The sequence below is a fragment of the Styela clava genome, chromosome 3 (assembly GCF_964204865.1).
Source record: "Styela clava chromosome 3, kaStyClav1.hap1.2, whole genome shotgun sequence".
In the NCBI taxonomy this organism is placed as follows: domain Eukaryota; kingdom Metazoa; phylum Chordata; class Ascidiacea; order Stolidobranchia; family Styelidae; genus Styela; species Styela clava.
This window is the reverse complement of record NC_135252.1, coordinates 11051316-11078736: the sequence shown is the minus strand read 5'-3', so window position 1 is coordinate 11078736 and position 27421 is coordinate 11051316. Positions and strand designations below refer to the sequence as shown.

The window sequence follows — 27421 nt, the reverse complement described above, 5'->3', positions numbered from 1 at the left end:
ATTTCAAAATCATTTTCAGGTAGTTACCTTATATGCGCTACGAAACTGAAAGATAAATGGCCTCGGCTCGCGGCCTAAAATGTACGCGGGTCCAATTGTGCTTTGGTGCAAATTTACGCGGATTTAAAACTACGATATTCAAAGGTACTGAGTGCAAATGTCCGTTGGGTTCAAAAGTACATAGGTACAAATGTCTGTTTGGTTCAAATGTCTGCAAATGTACGTGGGTGCGAATGTAGGCTACGTTGGTGCAAATGTCCATGGGTCCAAATATACATGGGTTCAAACGTTCATGGGTGCAGTCTGTATGTTGGTGCCAAAATCTGCGGATGCAAATGTACGTGGGTGCGAATGTAGGCTACGTTGGTGCAAATGTCCATGGGTCCAAATATTCATGGGTTCAAACGTTCATGGGTGCAGTCTGTATGTTGGAGCCAAAATCTGCGGATGCAAATGTGCGTGGGTACAAAAGTATGCAAATGCAATTGTCCTGGATGCAAATGAACGTAGTGCAAAGATAATGGAACCCATTGATTATACTGTCTTCTCATATATTTTAATTGCAGTAATCATAAAATTAGTACAAAAATAGCTGTGATAGACAAGACTAAAATTTTCTACTGGTACTTTCAAATAACAGGGTCAATTTTTTTGAATTAAAATGATTGTTTGACACATATAAACTATTTTAAATGGCACACTCGCGAAACCACCCTTATTATGAGCACCTAAAATGTTGCAATTGTAAAATAGGATAGGAAGAATTTTTCTGGGGTCAATTAGGGACATTCATAACCTTTGACCTCTTGTGACTTCCGCATTCGCCGATGCAAAAAGAGGTGACCCCTGCGATTTCTTGCTCTGAACGTTAACGCGTTCAGGCCTGACTTGCAATGTTTCTTGTGAATAAAACGCAATGTAATGGTGTTCTGTTGCTGGATTCATAGAAATACTGTTTTCAGATGCGGTATGGTATTTTAGTAAAAATAACGTGCACATGTACGATGTACCGTAGGCGTCCATGTGTGAATACCTGAACGGGATGCCATAGGTATGAATATTCAGATAAATAACTTGGATAATATTGATACAAGAGTTATGAGGTAAAATTAGATGAGTTTTCGTTATTGTTTACAAGTAATAGCACTACCAGACTACCGGTATGGGTAGATAAAAACTGTACTGACAAAAATAAGTAAGTATATCACTTTCTGTTTCAGATGTTCACAATTTGAACACTTCCAGCTGGAGAAGACCTTTATGCTTGAGCTCTTACAACCTATCACCAAAGGTGCTGTACATTGATTGAAATACCAAGCCAACTATTGAGGAATATCTTAAAAAACTTGCTTCTGCAGGGTACATACATACTGTGACAGTAAATGGGTTTAATCAGACTACGGTATGGTATACGAACTTCACAATTGCAGACTTCTGTACTAGCATTTCCCTGCCGTGCTTCTACTGAAATTGTTTGAGAAAGGAGTTTGTGATGTCAAAGAAGCTCTTACAAATGTTAAAAATGAGAGAACCGTAACCAATCCAGAAAAATCTTCAAGAAACACTGAACTATTAGCTAGCAACCTTTCAATTATCTACTACAATAACACTAATCTGATGCAACATTTTCAAACTCATGCTATTAAATAAAGATAAAAAGGGTGTCTATTAAATAAAGAGACGAAGTTATTACACGGCAAGGGCTACTCGGATTTAATACTCTATTTGCTTTGACTAATTGCCAGACTCACTATTGTCTTACATGTCATATAATATATGATTTGGAGGAACATGGTTCGTCACGGATCGAGATACAATTTGCAAACGCCGTAAATGTCCCGATAACAGCAAATGTATTCAGTCAATTCGGCGCCCTGATTAGATAGACCGAACAAGGTAACATCACTTAAAAAAACGAATAAACAATCAATCAATAAGATATTACAAAATCATCCCAAACGGGGTAATTTTACCGACTGCAGCATTGAACCAGTTGCCAGGAAAAAAATTGTGTAACGTACTGCGTGATTGTTAACAGTGACCCAAGCACAAAACACGGAACCAACTAAGTTTGTATATTAGACCAATGTGTGAACGTTCTGAATATTTTGACAGTTATTAAATAATACCGTTCAAGCTGACTTTCTTGAGAATACGAATACTAAAAATTGCAATCCAACAAAATAAAAACCTGTGATCATCACTGCATTTATTTTTAATTAAACGTTGTAGCGGACCATGTATGAAATCTATCCTGACTCGTTTCTGAGAAAATTACGTGGAAAGTTATAAAGTTGTTTTCGAACACACAAACATATTCAAAATATTATTAAATTCACTCAAAAAATACTGTATCCATAAGTTTGTATATTAGACCAATGTGTGAACGTTCTGAATATTTTGACAGTTATTAAATAATACCGTTCAAGCTGACTTTCTTGAGAATACGAATACTAAAAATTGCAATCCAACAAAATAAAAACCTGTGATCATCACTGCATTTATTTTTAATTAAACGTTGTAGCGGACCATGTATGAAATCTATCCTGACTCGTTTCTGAAAAAATTACGTGGAAAGTTATAAAGTTGTTTTCGACACAAACATATTCAAAATATTATTAAATTCACTCAAAAAATACTGTATCCATAAGTTACTTACTTACCTTATCCTATCGTCAGTTTGAATTTACATTTTTTTTATCACGGCATACGTTTTGAATATGTCTTGCCTATTCTGTCAAATAAAACTAAACATGCATGACACCAATCAAAAGTATTACATTTACGTTATTAAAACGCTCAAACGTTATTAAACGCTTTGTATAAAAATTATCACTATTAAATTCAGATTTAAAATTTTAAAGTTTTTATTTTCTCCTATTGTACTATGTGATTTAAATGCGCTCGGTATATTACTTGGATATTATTAAAAAAAAAACATTGTGAACTCACTTATAGGGTGATTTTCATTCAAAGACTACGTCAGGTTTAAACTCTTCTTTTTACTCGTCGGTAATGTTCATCTAACTCGCCAGGTAAATTTTAGCTGAAGCTACGCTTCTCAAACAGCGTGAAAATAGCTCCTCTGTGGAGTTAAATCTACCATTCCTCAAATAGGGAATGTAAACATCTCACTCATTTGTCAAGTTGATTTCTTGATAACCCAAATGAGCAGCCTAAACATATCTTTCTCTAAACGAGTGTTGATTATATTAGACATCAAATTAATTACGCGTAATCCAACGTCAAATTACTTGATGATAGAACAATCAAACTACTCCCTTCTACAATAAACAATTACGAAGCTTTTTTTCGCGTGAAGTAAACAACTATGTATCAGACGCCAAATGATTTACGGTTAAACAATCTGAATCTCTTTGTCTTTCATTCAGTCACTAAATGCATACAATACAAGAAAGCAATGCTCAAATATATGGACACGAAAGCTATTTACAATAATCGCATCACGCTGTTAAACCAGCAAATATATTTTGCATTGATAAAACCGCGACCACCATATTTCATAACATGTTGAACACTAATGAAAACATTGTAATGCTTCTTTATTGACATATTGATGTTGTTTACAGCAGAACTGTAATAAAAAAAAGCAAAAATATGAGCATAAACATAGCTTTGCAAGCGTACAAATAAAACGGAACAAGTTAATTTGACCGTAAATGCAGTAAGAGTAAACATGTAAATGAACTTGATATGCTTTGACACTTACCTACGTCACATGTTAAAAATTATCGGAGAAGTTGTAATGCTTCTTTCTTAGCATACTTTCGTTATTCACGGCAAAACCGTAACAAAAAGATGAGAGCGTAATTCACTGTGGTATGGTACCGGTGCCGTAACTCACCAGTACCATACCGTACCTGTAAGCCTGATATCGGTATTTGATCGTGGAATGGTTCTTCTTTGGCATATACAAACTCAATTCATTTTCTGTTATCAAAACAAACTGATACGTTAGTATACAAAACTTGAATTTGTGCAATAGTAAGTCACCGTGCTGGTGACTGGCACCGGTACCGAAACTGTCCTATCTTCACCAATTCCTCTCTTGTGCCAGCTTCAATTGAAATTGCAAGACCAGCGATCCGAACACTACTGTATTATAACACCAGGTACGGGTACCGCCATCGACTAACATAGTTCACAACAACTCTTAGCGAGCAAGAATCACATCGCTTCTTCGCCGCAATCGCCACAAGGTGCCGCTGTTTTTCATTGTGATCACTAATTCGCACACAAAAAACGAATCTCTTGAGGTCCACCGAAAATTTGAATTAATTGAAAGTAATAGCATTCTGATAAAAATTCTATCTTTAACCACTAAAAATTTTTCAAAGCAATTGGTCCAGTAATCAAAGAGAAATGGGATTTCTTTAAAACCTGTCAATGAACAAGAACAACAAAACGAGGTGCTTCTAAGGTAAATTGAGTTTTTCATGAAAATTGGTATTTCAAGGAAAAACGAGGTAGGCTACATTGAACGATTAATGAGATGCTTCGGAGGTGCATCTATGACGTCATTAATCAATCATATACATAACAACTGTCCTGGTTGATTGTCACTAATCACAAAACTCCGTGCAACAATCCTCTTTTTTATGCGCTGTGAGATTTGTCGGCTATTATTGTGAGCTCTTGGAAGGTAGAATTCATATTAGATTAGCAACTTATTTTTTTTGTGTCCTATAAAACTTATCTTATGCCTTCCCCTTTCGTTAGCCTTTCTGATTAATTCAATCAGTTATTTTTGAACAGTTAAAACTCCTTAACACTTCAAAAACATATTAAGCAGTATACCTTATCAAACAACGAATAAATAATAAAAATGAACCAATAAAAATGAACATAATATTCGTCATATACAGAACTTCTCAAAAACTTAATACAAAGTGCTGCACTACTGAAGTTGGTTTTAGATGATGTTCTTGTGCTTGAAACGGCATTCCCGAAGTATGTGAACCAAGATGGTGGACACCGGAACATAGTATGTGTATCATGTTAGGATTCGACCATAATTTTATGTCAATTTTTCTTATTTTAGTTCTATTACAAGTTTGGAGACGTTCCGGTATTAGCCATCCTGGTTCACATATTTCGGGAGTACCCTGAAAACTACTACTTAGAAACAAACTAACCGACACTCAAAATTTATCTAAAAAAGAATAAAATTAAAACAAATAATGACAGTTTTATAGGAATTGAAGTAGGAAATATACCTACAGCGACATCTGACAGCGGGGCCGCGAAACAACTTTCAGGGGCCGCAATGAGAACACCAATTTTACATAAAGTACCATATTTATGGTTTTCTCTCGATTCGAAATAAAATTAACAAAAATCGCACGATTCACATCACACTGAGTAACGTTAAGCTGAGTAAATGTGCGTTTGTTTTTCTTATTGAGTAGACCTACTAATAAAAGTTGAGAATACACTGTTCCAATAAAATATTTTGAATGCTATTCGTTAGTTTTTAGTTAAGTTTTTATTCAGGTTTGAATGGTATGTTAGTCGTTGGTTTGAATCAAATAAGTAAATCATCATATTACCGTCTTAGGAGTTGTAGTTTAATTAAAAGTAGTAATCAAAAATTAGGCTAGAAAAAGCTGTGATAAAATAGGCTAAATTCCTGGGAACACTGGCTGTCTGGTTTGTTTCTGTAAATTCTTGCTACGCAAAACTCGGATTTTTTTTGAGGGTCAAGGGTAAGGACTGCTTCGCTCTGTGTAACGTGTCCATATATTTGAGCATTGCTCTGTTGTAATTGTAAATGTTATTGTAATATAATTGTAGTTTGATATTTTTTGCACGGAGTAATTGTAATGTAATTGAAATATTTAAAGGAGTTATTGTAATTGCAATTACAATTGAACTGAATTAATGTAATTGATCCAACTCTGGTTTCATGTGTATTGGGCCATCTTGTTTTCGTGGTATCACATGTCTGGTTAGGTTTGTAATAGAAATTTACCAAAGTAAATTCTGTACTCACCTATACAGTAGAGCTAATATGTAATTGACCAGATAGATTTATATAACCCACTAAAGTTTTTTTTTGTTTCCATTACGTGATTGAGTTTGTATACACAGATTTTGTCCTGAAGATGATGTCCAATTTAAACTATGCTATCAAAATTGTGATAACTAAACTACAGTGTTAAAGAGCAATTTGTATAAATTGTAAACAGTATTAATTAAAAATGAAAAACGTTAATTTTATCCGGATTCATGAAATACAATGATCTTATCCTCATCATCACAATAAGAGGAAATGCGGAATACTTCTGCATTGTAAAGCACAGTAGATGGCGATAATGCGCCGTATTCGAGACTAGCAACATGATATTGCGAAATCGTTTTAAAGTCTGGCAAAACTCAACACCAGTTATTTCCTAAAACGCTTCAGATAACGAAGATATTTTCGCATTTACTGATGTTATCTTTAAACTATGCAGAAGTTCCATTAACAAGCGATGCAAAGTCCAAGGGTGTATTCGGTGTATACGACGACGTTACGTTTTGTCCCCGTTTTCTTTTAATCATTGAGCTTGTCAAAAGTCTGAACACGGTTCCAGATCAGATTTCATGTAAATCAATCGCTATTTTCCGCGAACTAGTCATGTATACATCTGCTGAAGTATTTTATTTCACTATCTAGTTCGCTAACATTGTCCCACTCGATTATGGCTATGTGCTGGAGCATTTAATTGAAATGTTAGTTTCTGGTGTTCATTTGCTTCAAACCTTTGTAAAGCGAATTGAAATTTCATTCCGATTATTTGTATTTGCATGGCGAACTAAGAAAATAATAGTTGGAATAAAGACTATAAAACCTTTCTGACGGTTCGATAAAAAACAGCAGTAATGTAATTTAGAACGGTCCGCCCAAATTTATGAGAGCGTTACAAAAGATGTATCTTTGCTCTTATTTACTTTTATAGATAACAGTCCTTTTTAATAAATATTAACTATGATATAGAGGCATCAGGACAGTGCGTTAGAATTATAATGAGTAACTTATCAATTTAATGCTGATCACCGAATTAGATGGAGGAAGCAAAGCACATAAATCAGTTGACGTGAAAATATATAATATTGATTTGACTTGCAAATCTTCTTAGATACTTTATGTTCGAAATTTATTGTTGCAGAAACCAATAGCAGAAATCAATTATACTGATAATAAGTATGTAATAAAAATTGTGAAAAGGAACTAACTAGAAGACAGGAAATTTTTAACAGCTTTCAAAATGTTTATCAAAAAGAATTGAGAGTTTTACCATCAATACTATAAATTGTCAGGACTTTATCCATCATTGCACCCACCCAAACTGAGAGACTAGTAGGATCAAAAGTTGTATACTCATTTATTTGTCGCTATGTTTTAAATATATTCATAAATAATAACGTTCTATCAACGAGCATTAGAAATTATATTCATAAATTGGACAATTTAAATCTCAATCATTTTATTTGGGGAATGTGAATTGAAAAAAATTGAAGGTTTCGATTAGGACTTTTTTCCAGGAATTGAAATATGTAATGAATATATTCAAACATATTTTGTACCAATTTACGGCATACTTACTAACATATTTAAAAGTTATTACAAAAAGTTGAACAAAACCTGTAAAAAATTATTATCATGCATTGTTCAACAGTATAAGGTTATTGTTTTACTTCTAATATGTCGGCTCTGTTTAAAAAAAGTTTTTAAAAAAAATAAGCTTTCGTCTGTTTGAAATAGCGATAAAACTTTAAAAAGAAATCGTTAGCAAGTTTACCTTTCATTCAGTTTTTGGTCAATGAAAAGCAATAAATATCATGATGTAGGTACCACAGTTTGTGCCACAGTTCACCAGTTGGGCTTCATCATATGGTATTCCAGCCTAGAAATCTCAAGCTTGACCACACCGTTCACTCTTCTAGAATATTTCTCGCATCAAGCACTCGGATTTTGAAAAAAGTTCTGAAGCTATGACTTTTATTTCAAGTTGACAGACCAAATATTTTAGGCGGAAAAGATGTGCCAGTAATGCAGTGGTTCTATTTTCCACTAGTCCATTAATTTTTAATCCGTTGTCGAATTAATTGCAAGTAAGGTAGCTTGTCAACTTTATCAAATTCGGGGCCAGCGTTTTTTGATTATGGCTCAACTCGTGTCACTAAAATGCTGAACGTTACCGTACGGTTACAAATTAGTTGATCGTCCAACTTTTTTTCTTTTATTTCACGACAGATTTCAAAGATTTAGTATGTTCAGATTAGAATTACTGGAGAAACCTTCAAATTAAGTGTGGTTTGTGCAATATCGAGTTTATTGAAAAACAGATATGAATGTGAAGTTGATTTTTGTTGGTCTGCTGCTATTCGACCTATGTACAGGTATGTCTTTCCTATTTTTTCTCTGTAGAATCAAACAAATCGTTATGAAAGCTAAAATGATTGTAACGGGTATTTGAAATATTCCAATATTTTTGACTGCTTGATTTCTAACGGTATAATTGAGGGAATATACTATTGTTTATGCAATCGCTAATTACATTAACTTCGTCTTTTGGCTAATAAAACGAGTTGACACAATAACTAATGCAAACTGTTTATGATTGAAAACAACATATAAAGCTCTTTGGATAAGCATGCCTTTTCAATTGGATGCGCTGACTTTTGCAGTGGTTCTCCCTACTATCCGTTTAAATATAGCTATGATTATTTGATTCTTATTCACAGGGGCCGACGAAGCATCAGCAATACCACCGCGTACAATAAATCAAACCACAGCAGGTATGTGGGTTTATATAAGAATTGCAATGTTTTTAATTTTGGATAGTTATATTATATTCGATGTCTATTCCATTCCAGATTCTGACAAAGCATCAACCATATTATCTAGTACAGTATTTCAAACCATAGCAGGTGAAAAGTTTTTATATTTGAATACTAATCAACGTCTATTCCAATCCAGGTCCAACTACAGTTCCTCAAACCACAGCACGTAGGTATATTAGAAGTGTACAAATTTCCTATTATCAGTGGGTACTGGATATTTAATGATTATAATATTTATTATTAATATTTAGGAAAAGTATCATGATACAAAGGCAAATAAATCACGAATGGCATTCTTAAGTGATTCCTATTTAAAATAGTCAAGAATATTACTCAAACCTTTACTCAAAGAAAGATTGTAGATTACGGTAACTAATAAAAAGTCAGCTTCCCATATGCAGAACATAGCAGACTAATTTATTTATTGAAAATATTTAACATTGTGCTTTTTCGTGGCAAATCAAGTGTTTCTCGTGTTTTAAATAAACTATAACAAGATCTTAGACTTGATGGTAATTAAGTAAATACTTTTCAATATATTACTGGTTTTAACGCCATGGCACTCAACTATCTCTTAAATCAGGGTTCACCAAACTACGGCCCGCGTCGTCTTTTCATCTGGCCCGCAATAACACGAACAAAATTTTGTCAAAATTTTTTTACAAGAGATATTTCTCCGAGAATCGACTTACTTGTTTATTTCGTAACATTTGGCTAATCAGCAAGATGCAAAAAACACGTAACAATAAGCATTTTCGCATCCAGTCAGACAGATTTTCAGTTGTAGTAGTGAAAAATACCTCGTTTTTGCGATTTTCAATGCAATTGGGTAGTTTTTGATTGTGTTTCAGAAATTTAAGTATGAATCAAATAAGTCAATCATCATTTTGCCTTCTTAAGAGTTGTAGTGTAATTGCAGTAATCTAAAATTATTCTAGGAATAGCTGTGCTTTCGACGAAATTGTTACTGTGAACGTTTCTTGTGTTAAAATGAAAGTCGAAAGCGGATTTTGCGGTAATAGTACTGTAATCTCTCGTGTACTGCTCCAATTCCACGAGTCACATTAACTTTTGTACTGCTTACGCATGCGGCTATACATGACAGAAATGTTTTGCTAACAGCTAACCTTAGGATGTTGTCTAGAAACCTTGTATATTTGTTTTGCTATGATGTTCTCAATCTATATTCTGCGTTATAGAACTTGATATTCAAATCTTCAGAAATGTAGAATTTATATTGTTGAATAAATTGAATGTATTTCTCAACTTTTGTGAATTTGGTGTATTGCATTGACAAAAATCTTTGTCCGGCCGGTTTAAACACGAGTTTAAGTCATACCTGGCCTGCGGTCAATACAGTTTGGTGATATTTTACTAAGTCGGGTTGCAGCCTTTGGAAACATACCCAATTTCTGGACGAGTAAGCGTTATGACCTATTATATTTGTAAACAGATATAATTTTGTTGTTACAAAAGTACTATTACACATATATAAATATATATATATATTCTCCAATATGGAGTGAGACGTACCGTATTTCTTACTGTCTATATACTTCACATGGATCTATATTCATAAATGAATCAATTATAATAATAAAAACTTGCATTACCTGATTTCCTTGTTGACCTCTGACCTTCTAGTCATAGATGAATTTTGGCCATACATAGCTCAACAAATGCTTGGCGTTTTGTCGACGACGTTGTACACATTTTTTAAGCCGGACCTGTCAATATCTGAAACAGTACCTCTTTTAAGCTATACCTCCTAACATCAAATATGATAAAACTTATTTAAATTATGAATGCTCAAATCGTTTAGATAATATTGTGATTACACAGTTTCCTAGTCTTTTTACCATGTTCATGGCCATGAATGTTTGGTAATTTGCTGCTAACTAATATTTGACTGTCACCTTATTTGAAATATTATTAAAAAGAAACGTGTTGAATATAAGAAAGGGAGAATCAGAACAGTAGATAAAGTTGTAGAATTAATTAAATTGTGGAACGGTGTCTCCAAAATGTCGTGTCCCACCCACTTGTCCCACGTGTCCCACTTGTACCACGTGTACCACGTGTAACACTTGTCCCACGTCTCCCACTTGTAGTACTTGTCCCACGTGTCCTACAAGTGGTACACGTGGGACAAGTTGGACACGACATTTTGGAGACACCCGTTGTGGAATATATTTTTAAACTGAACATGTCATTTTTTAGAAATATCATTTAAAAATAATTGAAAAACAACTTGCGGTCGAATGGATTTTCGTTCATAAAACGAAGTCGATTTTGAAATTTCATTTAAAGGTTCTGCATCAGAAAATTACTTATAAAAATGAGAAATTATTAAATCGTACAATTTCAGATATCAACTAGGTATCTTGAATGACTAACATGCAAAGCAGCTTTATTTGAAGCAAAACATGTTATATTTAATATAGAATTTAGTCTAGATTTAAGTTAGAATAAAGATACCAAAGTAAAAGTTGATGTGATTTCTGTAATTTCATCATATTCTATTATTTTACCTCAGCTATCACGTGTCCTGATTCGTTCAATATTACAAATGCACAGTCATTAGACTGTTCAGCCAGCAATGACGTCAATGATACATGTGATATTACTTGCTTGAATGGATATTATAACGATGGAGATAAGCAAGCAATTTGCAAAGACACAAATACTGATGATGATACAAACAGTGATGGTAAATGGGATGAAGGAAGTGCAAATTGTACAGGTGGCATAATGTAAAATCTTGCAAGATCTTTTTTGATATTCTGTTACAGATGAATATTCTATTCTAGTTGGAACTACTACATGAGTCATTTTCGGTAAAAAAAAAATTTTTGTTAACTATTATACCCTAACAATTCACCCGATGCTTTTAGAAACGTATGCTTGAGTTCTGCGTTAGAAGAAAGTTCATAAACTTCAATTACGTCACAAAATTTGTAAAATAATAAAGTATATTAACATTGCATTGGATTTATCATTCTAATTACTTTCAAAAAGTTTTTCGATATTAAATTATTATTCCGATCAATAGTTAGTTGTAATTTATTGTTTTATATGTTATCGATACTTCATCAGCTATTACATGCCCTGATTTACTAACCATTACAAATTCGCAACAATCCACTTGTAACCTCAACAAGTTCGGTGGTGAATGTGATATTACATGTTTGGATGGATATCGTAATGATGGAGATAAACAAGCAACCTGCATAGACATAAATACTGATGATGATACAAACAGTGATGGTGAATGGGATAAAGGAAGTGCAAATTGTATAGGTGATGTAATGTGAAAACTTTCAAAACCTTTTTCGATATTTTGTTGCACATGAATAAACGTGTTTTCTCAAAAAGCTAACGCAATTCCATACTCTCATGGACTATTTTTTTTCTATGTATTATGCTTCTATGTTTTATTTGCTCATGGCTTTTTAGAAGCATATGCTTGAGTTTTGTGTGGGAAGAAGGTTCAAAAACTTATATAATTACATCACAAAATTTTCAAAAATTTAATAATATTGCATTGAATGTATCATTCCAATTATATTAAAAAAGGTATTCGATTTTATCTTATATATTATCCTGATCAAAACAATATTGCCATATATACTAGGGTTAGTTGTAATTCGTGTTGTTTTTTATGTTATCGGTATTTGTAATCACTTGGAATCAACTTCAGCTATCACATGTCCCAATTCACTAACCATTCCAAATTCACAAACATCAACTTGTAACTCCAACACGTTTGGTGATGAATGCGTTATTACTTGCTTGGATGGATATTATAATGATGGAAATAAACAAGCAACCTGCAAAGACACAAATACTGATGATGATACAAACAGTGATGGTGAATGGGATGAAGGAAGTGCAAATTGTAAAGGTGAAGTAATGTAGAAAACTTCCTAAAGCTAATTTCGGTATTCCGTGCTGCATGCATAAAATGTCAATCTATACCGGGCTATATATATATATTAGAATAGCTTATTTGTTTTCTGCTTCAATGTTTTCTTTTGCTTCTAGTTTATTTGTGAATACTATGCAGCATAGCGGTCCAAACCCTTGCACGCGGGCCACATTGCGTCCGTCCCACAAAACATTTTTTTTTCGTGTACTAAACGGTTGTTAAATATTTGTATTTATTAACAGAACATTAGGTTTTTTAGCAATTCCAACTCGGGTTGGGATCCCGAGATTCAAAACTTTTTCTAATCCCGATCTCGGAAATGATATTTGTTAAAATCGCGGAATTTTCGTGTTTTTATCTATAAACTTCAAGGCGGTGCTGATATGGGAATGACGTTTGGTGATCAGAACGATCACTTGTCGGTTGACCGTTGCCGGTACGTGTCAAGATGGCCGCACGCGCTTTTTGTTTTCTACGAATAATCAAGCGATTGTAAGTAAAATATTGCGCGAGCAATGAGGAGAAAAGAAGTGGGGGAAATCAAGGAGAATGAATGATTTGCCTAATATTCTTTAATAAATTTATAAAAAGTATTAAACTACCAGTATTTTGATTACTTTTGGGTTATCCAGACTGCGGCCCGTAAGGCCTCCTCAAAATTATATGCGGCCCTTCAATCTCGAAACCTTGGACCACCCTGCAATATAGAATAACAAATCGAAATACCAAAATAAATACAAGGAAGAATACGACGTGGCCTAAAATAAATTTATAAAAAATTGAAATAATTTTAAAGATTTTTTACAATGTAATATTTGATGAAATTTTTGCACCAATATTCACTGACAATCCCAAAAACTCACTCATGGCTTTTAAGAAGCGTATGCGTTTCATGTGAAGAGAAAGTAAACTAACTTGTTTCCAAACAAACTTTTGATCAAAACAATATTGCCATTCAAAGTTTAGTTGTAATTTATGTTTTATAAGTTATCGATACTTCATCAGCTATCACATGTCCCGATTCACTAACCATTGCAAATTCACAACCATCAACTTGTAACCTCAACATGTTCGGTGATGAATGTGATATAAAATGTTTGGATGGATATTATATTGATGGAGACAAACAGGCAACATGCATAGACAAAAATACTGATAATGATACAAACAGTGATGGTGAATGGAATGAAGGAAGTGCAAATTGTAAAGGTGAAGTGATGTAGAAAACTTTCTAAAGCTATTTTCGATATTCAGTGCTGTATGAATAAAGTGTCAATTTATAACTGATGGCTATATATATTAAAATGGCCTGTTCGGTTTCTGCTTGAAAGTTTTCGTCTGCTTCTGGTTTTATTTATGATTATAATAAAATATCACAAAGCAAAATACCTAAATAATCACCAGGAAAAATACGATGTTGTATAAACAGATTTCATCATCATTTCGATGAATTGATAAATGAAATGAATTGTATAAAATTGGAATAAAATGACGAATTAATAATTCCAATGAGAATCTTATACGTATCATGAAATTGTTGTACTATTACTCATTGACAATTCCAAAAACTTACTATTGACCTTTTGGAGCGCATGCTTGAGTTTTGTATGGGATGAAAGTTTGTAAATTTGTTTAACTATACATTAAAAAAATTCGTAAATTATCTTAACATTGCATTAACCTTATCATTCTGGTTATTTTCAAAAAGTGATTCGATATTATATTATTATCTTGATCAAAACATAATTGCCATTCAAGAGTTATTTGTAATTTATTGTTTTATATGTTCTCGATGCTTCATCAGCTATCACATGTCCGATTCACTAACCATTCCAAATTTACAAACATCAACTTGTAACCACAACAAGTTCGGATCGAAATTTTCTCTGTTAGTAAATAGTTGCATGTTGTGATGTAAAATTACCCATTGTGATGTTAGATCTAAGTTTGAATGTATACTTGTGTTAAAAAATGTTAAAAAAAACTTGTAAAGGCTATTTTGATATTGGTTCTCTATTCATAAAGTGCTTACAAACTGCTATCTATAGCGATGTGCATGAAATTTGTCTTTCGGATTCGCTTTCAGCATTTTTGTCTACCTCAAGATTTGGTTGTGATTGCGATACTCACAAAATAATATACCAAAATAATAACGAAAAAGATGTATCAGTATATTATATGTCTAGTTAGTTTTTTTTTTTCAAGTTGTTTTAATGATGTGCATATTATATGTAGCAATGAATATCGTTATCTTTTATGTATGTATGCGTCCCCTTTTTAGATGATTTAATGTTTGTCTTGATGGATTTTTGGTAATAAAAGATGATCCCACGTGTCGAAGTATATTGAAAGTTACTTTCTTTGCATATTTGGATAAAGATAACAAAGTGATGATTTATAATTTTTTAAATATTTGTAATTAACGTTTCACTATATACCATAGCTATCACGTGTCCTGTTTCATTCACAATAATTTCAAATTCGCAACAATCAAACTGCACCAGCATTAGTTTCAATGATAGATGCGATATTACTTGCTTGGATGGATATTATAACAATGGAGATAAACAAGCAACATGCACAGATTCAAATGAAAATAATGATACAAATAGAGATGGTAATTGGGATCAAGGAAGCGCAAATTGTACAGGTAAAGTGATGTTGTGGAGAAGCAAACAAAAATTTACCAAATTGAACACAATTACACGAATTGTCTTCACAAATCAAACAAGTTTCCTGTTTAATAGCGTGTTGCAATGTTATATTACCCCCAGCCGGAATGGCTATTTTCATATATATTGTAACAATTATTTGTTGATTGCTTATCATCATTCATTTTGATATGAGAGCTAAGTTTGAATGTATACTTGTGTTACAAATGTTAAAAAAACTTGCGAAGACTATTTTGATATTGGTTCTCTATTCATAAAATTCATACAAACTGTTATCTATAGCGATGTGCATGAACTTGTTTTTCGGGTTCGCTTCCAGCCTTTTTGTCGACTCCAAGTTTTGGTTGTGATTGCGATACTCACAAAATAATATACCAAAATAATTACGAAAAAGATGTATCAGTATATATGTCTAATTTTTTCAAGTTGCTTATAAAGATGTGCATATAATATGTAGCAATGAATATCGTAACCTTTTATGTATGTATGCGTCCCCTCTTTTAGATGATTTAATGTTTGTCTCGATGGTTATTATAGTAATTAAAGATGATCCCACGTGTCTAAGTATATTGAAAGTTACTTTCTTCGCATATTTGGATAAAGATAACAAAGTAATGATTTATAATTTATCAAATATTTGTATTTACAATTTTACTATATACCATAGCTATCACGTGTCCTGTTTCATTCGCAATAATTTCAAATTCGCTACAATCAAACTGCACAAGCATCAGTTTCAATGATAAATGCGATATTACTTGCTTGGATGGATATTATAACGATGGAGATAAACAAGCAACGTGCACAGATTCGAATGAAAATAATGATACAAATAGATATGGTAATTGGGATGAAGGAAGCGCAAATTGTACAGGTAAAGTGGTGTTGTGGAGAACCACGAATTGTCTTCACAAATCAAACAAGTTTCCTGTTTAATAGCGTGTTGCGATGTTATATTACCCCCAGTCGGAATGGCTATTTTCATATATATTGTAAGAATTATTTGTTGATTGCTTATCATCATTTATTTTGATATGAGAGCTAAGTTTGAATGTATACTTGTGTTAAAATATGTTGAAAAAACTTGCGATGGCTATTTTGATATTGGTTCTCTATTCATAAAATGCTTACAAACTGTTATCTATAGCGATGTGCATAAAATTGATCTTTCGGATTCGCTTCCAGCCTTCTTGTTGATACCTTATGTTTTGGTTGTGATTGCGATATTCACAAAAATATATACCAAATTAATTACGAAAAAGATGTATCAGTATATTATATGTCTAATTTTTTTTAAGTTGTTTCGAAGGAATGCATATTATATGTAGAAATGAATATCGTTATCTTTGGTGTATGTATGCGTCCCCTTTTTAGATGATTTAATGTTGGTCTCGATGGATTTTTGGTAATAAAGGATGATCGCACGTGTCTAAGTTTATTAAAAGTTACTTCAATTGCATATTTGGATAAAGATAACAAAGTGATGATTTATAATTTTTTAAATATTTGTAATTAAAATTTTACTATATACCATAGCTATCACGTGTCCTGTTTCATTCACAATAATTTCAAATTCGCAACAATCAAACTGCACCAACATTAGTTTCAATGATACATGCGATATTACTTGCTTGGATGGATATTATAACGATGGAGATAAACAAGCAACATGCACAGATTCAAATGAAAATAATGATACAAATAGAGATGGTAATTGGGATGAAGGAAGCGCAAATTGTACAGGTAAAGTAATGTTGTGGAGAGGCGAACAAAAATTTCACAAATCGGACACAATTACACGAATTGTCTTCACAAATTATTTATTTTTATGTTTAATAGTGTGTTGTGATGTTATTTACCCCCGATCGGAATGACTGTTTTCATGTATATTGTAAGAATTATTTGTTGATGACCGATCATCATTTATTTTAATATTAAAGCTGTGTTTGAATGTATACTTGTGTTAATAAATATTAAAAAACTTGTAAACGCTTTTTTGATATTGGTTCTCTATTCATAAAATTCATACAAACTGTTATCTGTAGCGATGTGCATGAACTTGTTTTTCGGATTCGCTCCCAGCCTTTTTGTCGACTGTGATGGCGATACTCACAAAATAATATACCAAAATATTTACGAAAAATATGTATCAGTATATATGTCTAATTTTTTCAAGTTGCTTATAAAGATGTGCATATAATATGTAGCAATGAATATCGTAACCTTTTATGTATGTATGCGTCCCCTCTTTTAGAGGATTTAATGTTTGTCTCGATGGTTATTATAGTAATTAAAGATGATCCCACGTGTCTAAGTATATTGAAAGTTACTTTCTTCGCATATTTGGATAAAGATAACAAAGTAATGCTTTATAATTTTTCAAATATTTGTATTTACAATTTTACTATATACCATAGCTATCACGTGTCCTGTTTCATTCACAATAATTTCAAATTCGCAACAATCAAACTGCACCAGCATTAGTTTCAAAGATAAATGCGATATTACTTGCTTGGATGGATATTATAACAATGGAGATAAACAAGCAACATGCATAGACACAAATAAAAATAATGATACAAATAAATATGGTGATTGGGATAAAGGAAGCGCAAATTGTACATGTAAAGTGATGTTGTGTAGAGAAAAACAAAAGTTTCACAAATCGGACACAATTACACGAATTGTCTCCACAAATCGAAAAATTTTCTGTTAAACAGTGGCAAGTTGCAATGTTATATTACCCCCAGCAGGAATGACTATTTTCATATATATTGTAAGAATTATTTGTTGATGGCTTATCATCATTTATTTTGATATCAGAGCTAAGATTGATTGTATACTTGTGTCAAAAATGTTGAAAAAACTTGTAAAGGCTATTTTGATATTGTTTCTCTATTCATAAAATTCTTACAAACTGTTATCTATTGCGATGTGCATTAAATTGTCCTTTCGGATTCGCTTGCAGCCATTTTGCCTACTTCAAGTTTTGGTTGTGATTGCGATACTCACAAAATAATATACCAAAATATTTACGTAAAATATGTATCACTATATATGTCTATTTTTTTCAAGTTGCTTACAAAGGTGTACATATTATATGTAGCAGTGAATATCGTTATATTTTATTTATATGTATACATTCCCTTTTTAGATTATTTAATGTTTGTCTCGAGGATATTTATAATAAAAAAAGACCCTGCGTGTTTTAGTATATCAAATATTAATTTTTCTGATTATTTGAATAAAGATAACAAAGTAATGATTTATATTTTAGTAATTAACCTTTTACTATATTATAGCTATCACGTGTCATGATTCATTCACAATAATTCCAAATTCGCAACAATCAAACTGCGCCAGCAATAGTTTCAATGATAAATGCGATATTACTTGCTGGGAAGGATATTATAACGATGGGGACAAACGAGCAACGTGCGTAGATATAAATGATGATAATGATACAAACAGTGATGGCGAATGGTATGAAGGAAGTGCAAATTGTAAAGGTAATGTAGAATCGCGAATCGTGTGATTACCCTGCTGTCGCTAAAATCAATTGAATCCCTTATATTGATGTTTTACCAAATAGTAATAGGTAATAGGACTGTAGTAAAAGTTGAATTTATACAAACTAAACATTGGTTTAAACATGAGTTTTCATGCCAAGCTAACTTGCATTGTATTGGCTTTTAGCATATATGGTGTTGTCAACTAATCAAACTACATATGTTGGCATCAAGAACCAAAACATTACAATGTATGTGCAAGTGAAGTCTCAGACAGATGATGTCAGCATAGCAGTCATTCTAGTATCATCGCCTCGAGGCGTTACCGAGTCATTGGATCAGCTTGAATCAAAAGAAGGAATCACCACTTATGGGCTTACAATCGAAAATCTCACCACTGCTGACGCTGGGGAATGGACAATCCGATCTCAGTCTTCTTCCGATGATGAGGAATTGTATCCCAATATTAATCAAAACCTCACCCTTAACCTAAGAATGGAAGGTAATATGATTTATATAGCACCCTTAATTGCTCCTATTTGCAGGGATACCGTCTGCAAACTTTTGGTGTCAAAGTTTTATGTTTAATTACGTTATGTTACTGTAAAGATTTCTAATTGTTCAGGTTAGTATTACATTGGGATATTTGAAATTTAGCTAATTTTGTACTACTGACTTTATGTGCTGTTAGTTTTTGCTAGAAGGCGTTAAATTTTTATTTTTTCAGTTATTCCAAAAAATTTGGTCCTTACACCAACTTCACCATTCACATATATACTGAACTCGAGTGATAACACAGTGGTTTGTGACGCTTTTGGAGTTCCCGAACCTGATTTTAGGTGGACGAATAAAGAAGAAACTTCTTTAAATGATGGGATAACATCTGTTAATGAAACTTTATTTTTAAACAACTCGTATTTTTCCGACAATGGCACCTACAGATGTACAGCTACTAATGACGCATCAGATCGTACTGAGGGTCCCGCTCCACATAAAGATATCGAAATAAAAATTGAAGGTGTGTAAAATGTTCCCATCTGAAGTGTTGGAAATTGGAATTTTATCAATAGTTAGGCTTGTTTTAGGCAATAATAAACTATACAGACTAGATACTTTTTTATATACAAGCGATAAACACATTTGTATATTCTCGAGATCCGTCATTGAAAGTCAGTAATTCGAAACAGCTTTACCACAGCTCAACTCGTAGAATCTTGTTGATTCTCTTGGCGTTTATTTATTTCTTTGCTTCAACTTTCCTACTGCAACTAATAAACGACCGTCAATTCACCAGTACCCTTATATTTTAAAATATTAGCGTCAGTGTAATTTTAACACATTACTCTATTTAATTAAGTAACAGCGCATCATCGGCATCATTGGTCTTCAAATTTTTTATTGTTGCCCCACATATGACTTCAAAAAATCATCTACAACCAGAATTGCTACAGAATTGCTAGTCATAATTTACGAGAGTTTATTACTAATTGTACTATTCGAATAAATAATAAAAGAGTGTTAATGGTATTAAAAGTAATAACATTATTATTAATGGTGCGGTTGCAATATCTATCTGATTCTAGGTTCATATTTATCTCCATTTATTCGTCGCTGTGTTTGACTAAATATGGAAATATTCCATTTATAGTTTGTCTGATCTATTATAATATATTAGTAACTAGATTTATCTGATATACCTCTATGAAAGCAAATATATGGAAAAAAAGTTAAATGCAATATCCATGTCTGATATATTCTTTTTTTTTCGAGTTGCTATTGTTGCCATTTTTTAATTTGTGATCTCCATAAGATAATACGAAGTTCTTCCTTCGAACTTAACCTCTGAATAGTTTAGGTTATCCAAAGTAATATATAAAAATAAATAGCGCAACAGCGTTAATTTTAGCATCAATGCCAAAATTCACCTTCCCTAATATGCACTTGAGTGGTCGTATTGATTTCTGAGCGCCTTTGCGCCTATTTGGTCTTGTCAATATTTACGAAAGCGACGCGTAATTTTATTTTGCAGAACGTATTTTACATTAAAGCATGTGCGATTATGTTTTAAAATTTACGAATTAACTTTTCCGCGTCACAATGTAGGATAGTTTCGGGTTTGGCTAAAAACGAAATTTTTCGCTTCAATATCTTGTATCATGGCATTCATTCCAATTCAAATAAATACTTTTTTTTTACCTTTGGGTGTATTTTTATTATCACATGCTCTTGGCGCCAAATGAGCTTGCGTGGCTAGGCGTGCATTAAATTACATTTTTGGATTACAATACTAATTGCTGTAATTGTTTTCAGGATCTCCTATAATGACCGGTGAAAATCAAAGTTTTGATCCTATTGATAATATCACATTAACATGTTACATGGATGCAAATCCGATTCCAAGTGATATATACTGGACGACGAATAGCAGCAAAGATTATTCTGCTGGTGTATTCTCTACTGCATCGGATACTGTGAACGATAATAGCGGAAAATATTACAAATACGAAACTAGTTTAGCATTAACTTCTCAGCTATGCATGGGGGAACAGCAGGTTGCATGTCAAGCAAATAACCCAATTGGTGGAAGTGATGGAACACGTATCTTTACCATAAACATAGGTTTGTGAGGTTCTGTTTTGAGTTAACAAAGAGTTAAAATGGTTTTCACCTGTCGAGATAGTATTTCTGAAAGGGATGCTACTAAAAATGAAATCATATTATATCAATATTTATTAAATAATGATTCTACGTTTTACAGGAAATTACGATTTGCACGGAGAATATTACTATATATTTTTCGATGACTCTCTGGCATATAACAAATCAGAAAAAAAATGCCAATCTTTGGATGGGCATCTAGTTTACGTCACCACTGAGGATATTCATGAATATTTAAACACTAAGGCAGATTACGGTAATATGAAATATATGCAATCAGCATTCCAATCATAACATGATCACCAATATTTATCACTTTTTGCATTTGACCAATCTTTTCTTCTTGAAAATTTCAATTTAATGCAGTTGTAAAACCTTGTTGGTATTGCAGCTAAGATAACCCTAGAGTTGGGATCAATACATTACATATACAATACATTATATATTGGACTTTTCATTTAATTACTGAACTATATTATAACGCCACGCAATATGATTGCATTATTCTGCTCAGCAAATATATCGATTAGAAAGTCTGAAATCTTATACCTGGAAGTTGAAAAATATTGGATTTTAAAGCTGCCAAATAACGGATGACCTTGTTTTCATACCCATCAAATTGAAAATTAACAATATTAGTATATATTCCTTAATGAAGACTACTACATTGGTCTTGTGAATGACGGTAGCGAGTGGAGATGGGGATCTGATGGTCCATACTTGAGTAAAACCTACAACAATTTCACCGATGGCGTTATTCCATCTGGCGCTGACTGTGTTATTTCAACTCCGTTTGGTTGGAAAAAAACCTCATGCAACGAAGATTACAAATACATCTGCCAGCTAAAAGGTAAGGTTTGCCAACAACTTTATCTCAAACTTTGCCCTTTGGTAGATTTCAATTTTCATCTCCATTTTAGCTTCAGGAATTCCGAAAGAAATTTCGGTATCAAGCAACGATTGTGACGGAAAATACCTAAATGTTAACTGGCAACCATATGACGATGACTTCGCAACAACTCTTCACCAGATTGAAATCACTAATGTTAATGGCACACTAACCGATCCCATAATCTACAACTGCAGTAGTCCTTGTAATTACAATTACAACAATTCAGAATTAACTCCAGATACGCAATATCTTATTAAGGTATATGCTACGTATTGGCACTTTTGTATTACTGTAGGAGTGTAGGTTATAATGTAACTACCGCATCTACCCCTATTCCATAACTTTTGTTAAATGTTATTTCCAAAGAATCGTCTAATAAAAATGAATATCAAATGAACAAATTTATCTATAGAATTTAAATTTTTTAGAGTAGTGTAATGTCCTTTGTTTAAAATCCAAAACTAAATTGCACAAAATGATTTTTAAAAACAAAAATTATCAATTAGAATAAAATCTTCCCTTTAATGATATATACATAGGTATATATAGCAATGTGTTGTAATTTATCAAATTTTTGACACATATCGTTTCATTGTACGTATTCTTTGCAATGGTCTGTACGAGCAATATTGTGCAATTTACTATTTTTTACCGAGTTATATTTTTGTTTCCAGATATATGCAGGTGTTGATAGATGTGAAATGTTTCTACCGTCTGCATCTGTTTTACAAACAACAGGCAAAGGAACACCGAAACAAGTTTCTGACGCCAGCATGACACAAAATTCACAAGAAAATGTGTGCACTATTACATGGTCGTATGACGAAAACTTGGCATGGCAAATTGACAATTATACCGTGAGTAATAAAATCCACAAATTGGAAGCATAATTTTTCTATGGGGTTTTGGTTTTGGCTATACCTGCTTGCGTCGTGGTTTGCTTTTTATTTGCAATAAACCCTCCGAAACGTCACAAATATATACGACTTGCCCATACACGCCGTGTCGTTTATGAAGATAAAAAAGAATATATTCCCTATAAAACGACGATAAATGCAATTTTATTTGTGTAAAAATCCAAGCTTTGCAACACTTGAATAACGAAATCAAGGTCCAATGCGGAACTTACACGAAATGCAATAGTGTCGAAGAATATATTCCACGTTATCCGTATTCATTTATCTCAATATAAATGTATAGCGACTTTATACACAAACTTCTCGACAAAAAATATGCGTAAACACACAATGTTGTAGAACGATTCTTGCTTTTAGCGTCTGTGAGGTGGATCCCCGTCACAGCAGGGCTACATCGTCGGTAATAATTGATCTTATACTGGGTTACTGAGTTATCACCAGTCGATAACTTGTACGACTTTGATAAGGTCATTTGAGCCCGTTACCGTTGCTGCAAGGAAGGGGCATGAAACGAAATTTAGCTAATTGTGTGACACTGTAGTTGTATACTATACACAATTAAATTAGGTCCACGTGTTCAATTAGTACCGGCAGTCCGGATACCGGGTAGCAAATAGATCATAATCTTATCGAATTACCATCGGTCTACCAGTATTATAACTTTAATATGTATCGAATCAGAATTTCGTGAGTTTTATTTCGTCAAAGAAAACATTATCTTTCCTCGTTGGTTAGGCACAGAAAAGGATCAGGCATAGCATGAGGGTCCGTCAAAAATAAAAATCACTAACAGGGGTCCGCGGCCCAAAACGTTTGGAAAACTTTGGTCTATATTATACCATCATGTCTCCATCCCCTATTTCCCAGATGCACTAATTTCTACATCCAGTTCTCTTCACTATTTATAATGATGAATTGTTACTTGAAACAATTACACTCATGATGACATGAACTACTTTTACGCACTTTGATACATTACTCTTTATTTGTAGGTAACCATTAATACGCAACTCAATGTTGATACCGGGGAGAACGTTGAAATCACCCCGATGGTCAAAACCACAGAAGCCACGAACTTTGTTTTTGAAATGGAACCAAACTCTAAGTACACTTCAAACATATTTGCCGTATCGTGTGCTGGAAAAGGGGAAGCATTTGAAGCAGATCTGGATTGTACTACTCCTGTTTCTGGTATTCTGACATTTGCATTCTAATCTGTTTTTATATTGTAAAAGCGTAGTTTTTGCAACATCAAATTGAGATCGAAGATCACTACTTTTGATTAGCTAAGTGGAAATTTTTAATATAAATATAAATATTTATTATACAATCTCAAACTCATGTTTTATATAAGCTCCTGAAACCGTACCAGAAGCAACATCACCGCAAAAACCAGATTCTGAGTTTGACCCAGCAAGTGGAATTGAAGTTACCGTTGTCGCAGTTGATCAAAGATATGGTCCAGTAAGGTAAAATATATGATGGATGATATACATGATATGTTAGCAAAAAATAAATTTTAATTATTTGCAATATACTGTCTCGCACGGATAATTGATTGTCGCATAGGTTTTCCTTAGAACGAATTACACTCACAAAGCTGGTTTGAATTAGAATAAATCGATTCAACGATTAACATAAAAGTAATGGCAGTGGGTTGAAATTGTTATCTCGCCTACTAGCTATAACATCTCATGAATCAAAAAAAAATTGAAGTCAACAAGCTCGGCAATTTTTGTTTAAGATTCTCCAATTAATGTTTCAATATGCTACTTTCGGTTCACATACGGAATATGAATCATTCCTATCTACAAATTTATACATTGCTTTAAAGTAGAACGACTTCAAATTACTCAAAACAACAAATTTGATTTCAATATCAGTTGGCATGTGGTATTGATTAATATGTTAAAGACATCATGACTACAATGTAAAGTGTTTTTGACCAGAATCGAATCAAAATAGCAATTTTGTATGATGTTTGATATTTTAGTTGTGTTTTTGTCGTTGTGACGGTTGATGGTTCCAAACAAAAAAGTGAAGACAGAAAAATCGATAGTAGTACAGCTTTCGAAGAAGCTAACGAGGGAAAAAATGGACAATATTTTGCCTACGTTACATCAAAGTAAGAAATACATTTGGTCAGACATTACTTATGGTATATTTCTTGTTATCCGATATACTGCATGTATAAATGATAAATGAACTATTGTTAACTTATTGATAAAGTATTCTTGTGATCCTCATTTCAAGTGCGTCCGAAACTTTCACCATTACTCTCGGCAAGGGGCGTGGTACTACCTCTTGCAATCCGATAAATAATGTTGCAAGAAAGAAAAGGGCGACTTATAAGGATGTGAATGAAGTTGAAGCAACTAATAAAAATTTGGATTATGAAAAATATTATCGTTATTTCGTGATAACAACAACACCATCTTCCGAATCAGAGTTTCTGACTCAAATAAGTGAATTGTCTCCGTCATATGTGACAAGTACGTGATTTTAATTTTTTTTAATTGGTTTTGATGATTTCATTTATAGCATTCATTATAATTTCATTTTTTTCTACTGAACTGTATCATATATATATATATATATATTGCAATTTTGTATATTGTTCAGTTTCAGTCGTATATACATACAATTTTATTTTTCTATGAATCCTCCGTATCCAATTACATAGAATGAAGTTTTGAAGATTCGAGAATTGTGTTAAAAAACCTTTATTTGTAGTTAATATATATATATAACCATAATCTTTAAAATAACTATTTAATTCAAACACCATTCAATTCATAAAGTTACCTCGAATTTGAGTTTACCCGAGATCTTACAATAAAATAAGTTTGAATGAAAAAGAAAGTCTTCAACCGATTCTGATTTGAATTTCACAATCTTATATTTTAACAGAACACTTACGATTATATAAAAAAGTTAAGCCTGGATTAAATAATTCATCGTACGTGGTTTTAGTAATTCCAATCAAATTACTTTCAATTTCAGAGCCCTACCTTCTTTGGATTATTGGAGTGGTGATACCTATTCTCGTGATCATTGCTGCTGTATTAGGTTTCTTGTATTACAGGTATGTCCCAATGTTTGTTCCGATTCCAATATTAGGTGAATCGAAACTTATGACACTACTCACACATTGCAAGTTAAAAGAACAACGAACAAATATATCGGATAGCTGTGGGTGTTCATCTTATTTACGCATTAACAAGCTGTGCGTGGTTCATAATGTCAAGAACGAATAAGTGACAAAAGCTGCCAAGAAATGTAACTTCATTGTTATAAATAGAAGGGACCTCCTGAAGAATGCGCACCAAGATGGCGCACAACCTGAACTCAGGTAGTGTCCCAGGTTAGGGTTCAGGTTATGCGACATCTTGGTACGCATACTTCGGGAGTACCAATAAAAGATTTGTTAAGCAATGAAAACGGAATGCAAATCTGTGCGTTTTATTGTATGATTTGAAATATACATAAATATATATATATCTGTTATCAATAATACAACATGAATAGATACAAATATATTTACAGTATATATTCATATTCATAGCATACATGCACACTCTCGGAATTAATCCACTTAAGAGCAGTTATTTTCGTTGTTTATATTGCATTCTATGTAGATTGTAGGTATATTCAAGAGATACGAATACATGATCAAAACTGTATCATCCATATTTGAATGGATGAGTATCATTGCTCGTATTAGTGTAACATTATACAATTAATCAGCACTAAATCGGTACTTGCCATCATGAATAAGTTTGACTAACCTAAAAGAATATAAATATTTTAATTATTTTTCAGGCGTCGTAAACAAAATAAGAAAAATAATTCTGAATTTGGCGTGTCGTTACCTGAACGTGAGTTTATTATTTGTTTTCACAATGTTTATCAAGGTATATTTGCATTCTGGATCAATTTTAACGATCATAAAATATAACTCTGTCTCTGTAACAATGATGCATACTCGCGTGCCC

The 27421-nt window shown here is 32.7% G+C and overlaps 1 protein-coding gene and 1 long non-coding RNA gene across 2 annotated transcripts in view; both read left to right on the top strand.

The window, feature by feature from the left end:
- The first annotated feature begins 11491 nt into the window (after positions 1–11491).
- On the top strand, positions 11492–12665 carry LOC144420955 (uncharacterized). The gene is made up of 3 exons (XR_013474802.1): positions 11492–11593; positions 11947–12150; positions 12551–12665. It is a non-coding gene; the product is annotated as an uncharacterized LOC144420955 (long non-coding RNA).
- A 1180-nt stretch (positions 12666–13845) lies between these two features.
- LOC120341790 (uncharacterized) overlaps positions 13846–27421 on the top strand; it is a 55658-nt gene continuing 42082 nt past the window's right edge. The window contains exons 1-5 of the mRNA XM_078110513.1: positions 13846–13987; positions 15222–15428; positions 16118–16324; positions 16987–17193; positions 18753–18959. Coding sequence (XP_077966639.1) covers positions 13846–13987; positions 15222–15428; positions 16118–16324; positions 16987–17193; positions 18753–18959 — 970 coding nt within the window. The remainder of the gene's footprint in view (positions 13988–15221; positions 15429–16117; positions 16325–16986; positions 17194–18752; positions 18960–27421) is intronic.